General features: G+C 44.3%; 1 protein-coding gene across 2 annotated transcripts in view; it reads right to left on the bottom strand.

Moving 5' to 3' along the window:
* The window catches only part of pnkd (PNKD metallo-beta-lactamase domain containing), a 54,795-nt gene that overhangs the window by 11,861 nt on the left and 33,699 nt on the right, over positions 1–9,235 (bottom strand). For both annotated transcript variants that reach the window (XM_069935983.1, XM_069935984.1), the window contains one exon: positions 3,901–4,064. In XM_069935983.1, the coding sequence (XP_069792084.1) occupies positions 3,901–4,064 (164 nt within the window). The remainder of the gene's footprint in view (positions 1–3,900; positions 4,065–9,235) is intronic.

Raw genomic sequence — 9,235 nt, 5'->3', positions numbered from 1 at the left:
ACAACTACAACAATATACAACAGCCCCGATCCCTATGTAGTGCACATTTTACCGATAACTCCTCTAGCACTGTTGTCTCAGGGCAGAAGAGAAAAAGAGAAAGGGCTACGGCACATGGTGGACTTCGCAGTACAGTAAGCTGGAAGGTCTGGCCCAGGTAATCCCTGGGTGATTAAAGGATGGAGAAAGTCCAATCTTGATTGGTAGGTGACCAGTTTCCAGACAGAGGTCACTTGATCCTCCACAATCCCACTAGGGTCCAGACAGTGAGGTCACACGTCCCTCCACAATCCACACTACTGCTGGTACCTCAGCACTTGGAATTCTGAACCAGCAAATTCTCTGGTGACCTCAGGAATAAAGGTGCCAATGGAATCTACTGGATTGTGATCAAAGCTTGTTTCACTTGTTTCCTTTCTAGAACGCCCCACCCTCACCTACTCTTTGCCTTGTAGAAACATTAAAAAGGGGTAGGAGTAGGCCATTTGGCCCTTCAAGCCTACACCACCATTCATTCTGATGATGGCTGATCATCTACTCAGTACCAACCTTCTCCCTTTCTCCCTGATCCCCTTAGCCACAAGGGCCAAATCTAACTCCCTCTTAAATGTAGATAAGGAACCAGCTTCAACCACTTCCTGTGGCAAAGAATTCCACAGATTCACCACATTCTGAGAATTTTTTCTCTCTCATCTCAGTCCTAAAAGACTTGCTTTAAACTGTGACCCCTGGTTCTGGTTTTCCCCAACATCGGGAACAAGCTCCCTCCATCTAGCCTGTCCAATCCATTAAGAATTTTATACATTTCTATAAGATCCCCCCTCAATCTTCTAAATTCCAGTGAGTATAAGCCTAGTCGATCCAACCTTTCTTCATATGCAAGTCCTGCCATCTCTGGTATCAATCGAGTGAGCCTTCGCCAGGATGTCTTTCCTTAGCCAAGGAGGCCAAAACTGTACACAATGCTCCAGATGTGGTCTCATCAGGGCCCTGGTCAGCTGCAGTAGAACCTCTCTGCTCTTGTACTCGAATCCTCTTGCTATGTATGCCAACATACCATTCACCTTCTTCACTGCCTGCTGAACCCACATGCCCACTTTCAATGACTGGTGCACAGCGACACAGAGTTCTTGTTGGATCTCCCTTTTCCTAATCAGACACCACTGAGCTAATAATCTCTCCTATTCTTGCCTCCAAAGTGGATAACCTCACACTTATCTACATTATATGGCATCTACCATGCATTAGTCCACTCACCTAACTTATCCAAGTCACCCTGCATCCTCTACACAGCTAACCCTGCCACCCAGCTTCGTGTCGTCTGCAAACTTGGAGATGCTGCTTTTTATTCCCTCATCTAAGTCATTGATATTTTTTTTTTTTTTCTTTGGCTTGGCTTCGCGGACGAAGATTTATGGAGGGGGTAAAAAGTCCACGTCAGCTGCAGGCTCGTTTGTGGCTGACCAGTCCGATGCGGGACAGGCAGACACGATTGCAGCGGTTGCAAGGGAAAATTGGTTGGTTGGGGTTGGGTGTTGGGTTTTTCCTCCTTTGCCTTTGGTCAGTGAGGTGGGCTCTGCGGTCTTCTTCAAAGGAGGCTGCTGCCCGCCAAACTGTGAGGCGCCAAGATGCACGGTTTGAGGCGTTATCAGCCCACTGGCGGTGGTCAATGTGGCAGGCACCAAGAGATTTCTTTAGGCAGTCCTTGTACCTTTTCTTTGGTGCACCTCTGTCACGGTGGCCAGTGGAGAGCTCGCCATATAATACGATCTTGGGAAGGCGATGGTCCTCCATTCTGGAGACTGTGGTCCCAGCAATGAGCCTTGTGGTACCCCACTAGTCACTGCCTGCCATTTGGAAAAAAAACATTTATTCCTACTCTTTGTTTCCTGTCTGTCAACCAATTCTCTATCCACCTCAACACCATCCCTCCTATACTGTGTGCTTTAAGTTTGTACACTAATCTCCTGTGCGGGACCTTATCAAAAGCCTTCTGAAAATCCAGATATACCACATCCACTGGTTCTCCCTTATCCACTCTACTGATTACATCCTCAAAAAATTCTAAAAGATTCGTCAGACATGATTTTCCCTTCATAAAACCATGCTGACTCTGTCCGATGATATCACTACTTTAATAACTGACTCTAGCATTCTTCCCACTACTGACGTCAGGCTAACTGGTCTATAATTTCCCAGCTGGGTCACTGATAAAAGGTGGAATGGAGAAGCATCCAAATCAGTGACAAAAATCTGGCCCTGCCACCAGTGAGTAACATCAGAAAAGAAGATGCTGGAAATGCTCAGCATCTGTGGGGGAAAAAGAACAGTATGAAAACTTCCAGTCCATGACCCCTTTGTCACAAATGAGGTGGAGAGAAGCTGCAGGGAGGATGGAGAAGTCTCTTGCTAGGGTAAAACTAAACTGATAATAAGCTGGACACAATGGAAGAAGGAATTAGATAGTGTGAATGTGAATAAATTATCGCTTCACACCTCAGCCTCCGAGACTGCAGAGAAAATAATCCAAGTTTTCCCAATCTCTCTTTACATCTAATATTCTCTAATCCATACGGTTTAGTGGTGAATCTCTTCTGCACTCTCTCCCAAGTCTCCACATCCTTCCTGTAATGCGGAAAGCAGAAAGACACATCCTATGCCATGGATGGCTTGGGAGATTTTTGTGATGAAGAAAAGACTGACCGGGTTGAGCCTATACTCATCGGAGATCAGAAGAACGTTATAGATAGCACGGAAACAGGCCATTCGGCCAAAATTGTCCATACTGATCAAGTTGTCTACCTGAACTAGTCCCACTTGCCTGCACTGCACTCCTACTGAAACATGGGGGGGAGATTTAGAATTCAGGAAAATAGTTTCAAATTAAGAGGGAGATGAGGAGAAGAAAATTTTCTCTCAGAGGTCAGTGAATCTTTGGAATATTCCACTTGAAGGAGCTGCGTCATTGAACACATTCCAGAGAGAGACTGACAAGACACTTGAACTGCAAGTCGAGGGACACGCAGAAACATTGCAAGCCCATGATCCGAAGTGGCAGGAATGAATTGGCCATAATCTTATTGAATAGCAGAGGAGCTCATATGCTCCTGTTTTCTTATTTAGGGAACCAGTTGGCTGCAACAGTCTAGTAGTTCATGATTACCTTTGCAGTGCATCTCCTGCAGGGTTTTTATTTCAGATTTCTCACATCTGGAAGCTTCTGATTATAGATTTGGAGGTGTTCCAATGGGGATCCAGATGGAATTATATTCAAGTTTGGCTTTACGGGGACAGAATAAAGCTCCTTCTGCACTGTTCTGCTACACACACCTACACAATTGGAGCACAAATGTACTTGCAGAACAAAGCTCCCTCTACATCATCGCATGAGACATTTCCAGGGCAAAATTATGAAGGGTATACAGAGTAAATGCAATCAGGATTTTTCCATCGAGGTTCTGTGAGACAAGGTGCTCATGGGGAACATTAGGGGGAACTTCTTAACACAGAGAGTAGTGGAACGATCTCCAAGCTGAATTGGTAAATGCAGGTTTGATTTTTATATTTAAGAGAAAAATGCATAGGTACATGGATGAGAGTGGTACGGAGAGCTATGGCCCAGATGTAGGTCAATGGGACTAGGCAGAATAGTTTGGCAGTGACTAGATGGGCTAAAGGCCCTGTTTCTGTGCTATAGCATTCAATGGTAGGGTGAACTTGGATTAGGTGCACACTGAAGATCTCGCTACATCATGCCATCACATATTCCAAGGTCAGGCACATTAGAAATGGAATATCCACGCAAGAAATCACTGTTGTAGTTAAAATGATCAGTTCTATGTGCATCAATACCTCAAAAGGTTAAAACAGGGGAGCGATATGTCCTGGGGAAATACTCACCACAGCCAGAGAGGAAGACCAGATCTCCAGAGAAGAGGGAAGCAGGACTGTTGTGAGCTGTCCCATCCAGGACATAGATCATGTGACCCACTGTATGGCCTGGGGTGAAGAGAGCCTGAAACCGCAGATTGCCTACTTCAATCGTCTCTTTGTCCAGAATGGGGCTGAGGGACAGGAGAAAAAGCACCAAGCATTCATCTCAGGCTAAAACTTCAACCTTACACCCCCACTGTGGCCACCTCCAACCAGGAGAAATATTCTCGCCACTCATGTCAATCTGATTTGGAGCAAGTCAAGAATCTAGAACAGGAAGACATCTCCTGTGTTTCTTGTAAGGGGGGACAGGGAGAAATAAAAACTGCAGGAGCTAGAAATTCAAAATGATGCTGGAAACACTCAGCAATTTAAGCAGCTTCTGTGGAAGAGAAACAATGAATGTTTTTTGGGTGTCATGGTTAACATAATGCTGTTGCAGCGGCAAGTTCGAATCGGGCACTGTTTGTAAGGAGTTTGTGCATTCTCCCCGTGTCTGCGTGGGCTTCCTATGGGTGCTCCAGTTTTCTCCCAAATGTACAGGGGTTGTAGGTTCATTAGGGTATATGGGCGGAGTGAGATCATGGGATGGAAGGGCCTATCACCATGCTGTATATCTAAATTTAAATAAAATTAAAATTTTTGGCCAAAGACCCTTCAGAGGGAATGGAAAACAAACTCTCACTAAAGCAGAGGCTTGGGTTCAATTTAAAACTACACCTTGTATTCCATCTGAGAATTCTCAGAGCTCAGATGGTATCCAAATAGTCAAGAGTATCAAGGGTTATGGGGAGAAGGCAGAGGAGAGTGGATCAGCTAATAATGGAATGGCAGAGTGGTCGATGGGCTAAATGGCCTACTTCTACTCCTCTATCTTATGGTCTCCAACCAAATGGCATTGACATCAACTTCTCCAATAACCCCCCCCTCCCCACGAGCCTCTTTCTCCACCCTTCTGTCTTCCTTCCTCTGGCTCCCCACCTTCTTCCTTTCCTTCTCCTATCAGAGAGCTATTTTTCTTAGTCATTTGCCCTCTCCCATATCCCTCTTACCCTGTGCTCCTCCCCCACCCCCACATTCAGGCATTTGGCTAATTTTCAAACATTCCTGATGAAGAGCCCAGGCCCAAAAAGTCTGCCTTTTACTTTCTGTGGATGCTGCATGACCTGTTGACTTTCTCCAGCATTTTTGTATACTGCACTAGATTCCAGAATCTGCAGATTTCCTTGATAACATCCAATTTAAAACTTTTGAAAGAAGTAGGCTCATGTGGGTGGATGGAGTTAAGGCACAGATCAACCCTGGCCTACTGAATGGTGGCTCAAGAACGCGGGCTAAGTGATCTATTCACTGTGTGTAGTTACTGTACCATTCCTACCCATTTCTTGGGGGCCCTTAGACATATTAATTTTGCTGTTTTGGGAGGAGAGGGATCTTACAGGAACAAAATTATTGAAGAAATAATACAAGATAAAAGCAGGGAGATTGTTTCGACTGGTAAACAGGATGTCTGCAGATGCCAGAAAACTGGATCAAGACACAAAATGCCAGAGGAACCCAGTTGGTAAGGCAGCATCTAGTCGACGTTTCGGGCTGAAACTCTTCTCGAGGAATAGCAAGGACAGAACAGATAAAAGGGTGGAGGGAATACAGGTGGGAGAAGAAAGAAGAGGCAAGAGGCAGAGGACTGAGAAAGATGCACTGTGATGGAAGGGAAGGGGGAGTTGTCCCTGCCCTGGAATCCATCATTCAACTCCAAAGCCACTCGCATTAGTGTACGCTTTACTTTTGCTTTTGCTAAAGAAACAATGAGAAAACTATGAAGAGGCTTCCGTCACCAGATTCCAAAGGAACCTACAGAAGAGAGGAGGAGCCGTTGGCTTCTGCCCATCTGATTGTGAAAGAGCACATTCTGGCCAGTTGTTGTTAGTTAGTTGTCATGACCCAAATCACTCACTCTCCTTGGCCCAATGCGGGAGCTCCCAAAGAAAACATCATCTCCACTGCACAGTGACTGATGTGTTGATGGGGTGTGAGATTTACCAGCTGCTTGGGATAAGGCCACTGGCTCGGAAGAAAGTAATTGCCAGATGCTGTTCCCATCCTCAATTTCAACTAGGCAAGGGAGAAATGAAAGAGGCAATGAGGATTTAAAACAAATGTGGGTCTACCCTGCAAGTTAAAATGAGAGCAGAATAAAGCAACTACAGAAGTATTTGGAGACAAGAGCCAGGATTTTTATCCCAGCTCACCTGTGAGCATAGATGGCAAACTATTAAAATAAAGCAGAATATATAGATATATTTTTAAATCTGAAAGATCGTTCATCTCCACAGCTAGACAAAAGAAGCCGGTATTCATTACAGCTACACAAAACACCCAAGTAGTTTAAGATTCTACAGATACTGCACCTTCAACAACATACGGGGGTTGTAGGTTAATTAGTGTATTGGGGGGGCATGGGCTCATAGGATGGAAGGGACCATTACAGTGCTGTAGGTTTAAATTTAAAAGGATGCTTCTGTTATTCTTGGCGTTAGTATCGTGAACAAGACTTAAATTTAACACAACCAGTGTGGTATTCAGTGGAAGAGTGAAGGGGGTGGTGGGGAATTTGATTGAATATTGAAAGAACCAGATGGAGGACAGTGTTAATGCATTTACTTTGGTTAGAAAGTTTGGGACTGGAGCAAGAAAATACTTGGGGTACAATTCAGAGGGAAGAGGAATTGGTAAATTAGGAAGCTTTTCCATAAATGGCATTGGAAATTGTTAGATTTTTGCTAAGTCTATTTAAATAGAGTGTGGGGGAGGGTTAGACAACTTTTGACACATCTACAAATGCCTTTTGGTCTGTTCTGATGAAGTAGCTGACCCTTCTCACAGAGAAGAAAAAGTGAGCAAAGATACAGGGTAGGGAACAGCTATTCAGCTTATCGTTGATTCAGTCATGAGGAAGGGCTCACCAGCTGCTGCAGTTTTTGAGAAGTTCAGCCCGTCTGCTACCAAAGACTCTTGCAAATGTCCACAGGTGTACCACGCAGGGCATTCTGACGGGTTGCATCACTGTCTGGAACTGACACACCAATACACAGGACAGGAAGAGGCTACAAAGGGTTGTAAATTCGCCCAGCGCCCTCACGGGCATCAATCTTCACTCCATTAAGGACATCTACAACAGGCTGTGTCTTAAGAAAGTAGCTTCCATCCTCAAGGAACCCCCGTGCCCTCTTCACTCTGCTACCATCAGGAGGGAGGGACAGGAGGCTGAAGACGTGCACAATGGTACAAAAACAGCTTCTTCCCCTCACCCATGTTCACACAATAAACCTGATTCTGATCATTTCTGCTGGCCCTTTCAGTCTATACTATTTGTCCCACTCCAAATCTCTCTCTCTCTGGAATCTTGCAATTGTTCTCCCTATTAGATATTTATCCATTTGCCTCCCAGGCAGCACATTCCAGATTTTCTATCTATTTATTTATTTAAAAAATTATTTACACACATTCCAATGGCTCTGATGCCAACCAACAGCCTCTGGGTACAGATATTCCTGCATCCAGAAATAATTTCTCCTGATTGACCATCTCAAACCCTTGCATGGGAAAATAATTATTTTTTTCATCCACAGACCCAGATTATTCAGCCAAGACAGAACAATTTCTCAAGGAGGTTTCAAGTGCTGGAAGAACATCCCACTGCATCCTGCTAGGCTCAGGTCTCTGTTTAATGACCCCATACATGATTGGGGAAAGACACTTCATCTTCCTTTCAGCTATTGTGTTATACAGCTTGGAAACGGGTTGTTTGGCCCATCATGTCCATGTTTCCTTCTACTCACCTAATCCCCTTTACCTGCATTAGGTCTGTAGTCTTCAATGCCACGGTAAGTCAACTATTTGTCTCAATGCTTCTTAAATGTTGAGAGTTTCTGCCTTACTGCCTCTTCAGGCAATGTCTTCCTCCCTCTCCCCCCCACCCATAGTCAGAACTGTTACGAGCCCAAAGGACCCCAAAAACCATTCACCAAGACAAGTAGTTAAACAGAAATTGTTTTTAATTTTGAAAACATGAAAACAGAATCAAACTTTAACTTATCTCTATTAACTCAACTAACCCAACTTAACCCCCCTTCTAATTTTAAATGCACTTTTATGTAGTGGGTGTGTAAATTTAAGAAAAGTTCTTTGGTTCACAGTCCAATCTCACTTCTTATTCCTTCAAGTTCACTGTCTGCAGGCAATTCTTATACTGTGCACAGAATTTAACATGTATAAAGTTCACCAGGCTTTGGTGCTCGAAAGGTAAACTTTGGTGCTCATGAAGGTTCTCGTAGGGTTTGCACGTTGTGTTGTTCCAGGATTTCCACAACTGAGGCACCACCATTAGTCACCTCAATGTCTCGCTGATGAAACTTGCCCCATCAAGGTTCTCCAGAAGATAACCTCTTTCTTTCAGGCTACCAGTTCTTTTCTATTCCCCTTATTCCAAGAGAAACATCAGACAGATAGCACTTCCAGCCATCCGCCACTCTGGAGTTTTTGTTTTAGTTCCAACAAGCTACTCCTGCTTATTTCAGCTGTGACTCTTCAATCTCTCTCTCTCTCTCTCTCTCACACACTTGCAAATACCCCCCCCCCCCCCCCCCATCACTTCTCCAGCAAACAATAGGAGTTAGTTTTCTGCTCTTATCTGTTGTTTTTAGGTCAACAAGAACCCAGGGCGACCTTTGAGTGAGCACTTTGCAGAAAGGTCGGAAGTCTTGTAAAAATGTTCAACACAATCGGTCTCCAGTCCATTCATTTCATGACATCATTTCAATTAGCACCTACTTGTGAAATGTGTATAGTTTCTGTAAAGTCACTGAATATGAATTCTTCAATATTTCAAATAAGATCTGTTTTAAAGTGTGTGTATGCATGTATGTAACCTACTCTAATTTTACCAATTTATCTCCCAAATACATTTACAAACATTACATCACAGAACCCCTTCACCACCTCCATTCATTCAACTCATTTTATCCCTATCAGCTCCCCTGCCCAGGTTCCACCACTTATCCACACTCACAGCAATCAAGGTGGCATGGTTCACGCAACACTATTCCAGCGCCAGCGACCCAGGTTCAAATCTGGCGCTGTCTGTAAGGAGTTTGTACGTTCTCCCTGTGTCTGCGTGGGTTTTCCCCGGGGGCTCTGGTTTCCTCCCACTGTTCAAAATGTTCCGGGGTTGTAAGTTAATTGGGTGGCATGGACTCGTGGGCTGGAAAGGCCATGTCAATATTTAAAAAATGTAAAATAA

This window comes from Narcine bancroftii, chromosome 4 (assembly GCF_036971445.1).
Source record: "Narcine bancroftii isolate sNarBan1 chromosome 4, sNarBan1.hap1, whole genome shotgun sequence".
NCBI classification, from domain to species: domain Eukaryota; kingdom Metazoa; phylum Chordata; class Chondrichthyes; order Torpediniformes; family Narcinidae; genus Narcine; species Narcine bancroftii.
The sequence above is the reverse complement of the archived record's forward strand: the minus strand, read 5'-3'. Positions and strand labels throughout refer to the sequence as shown.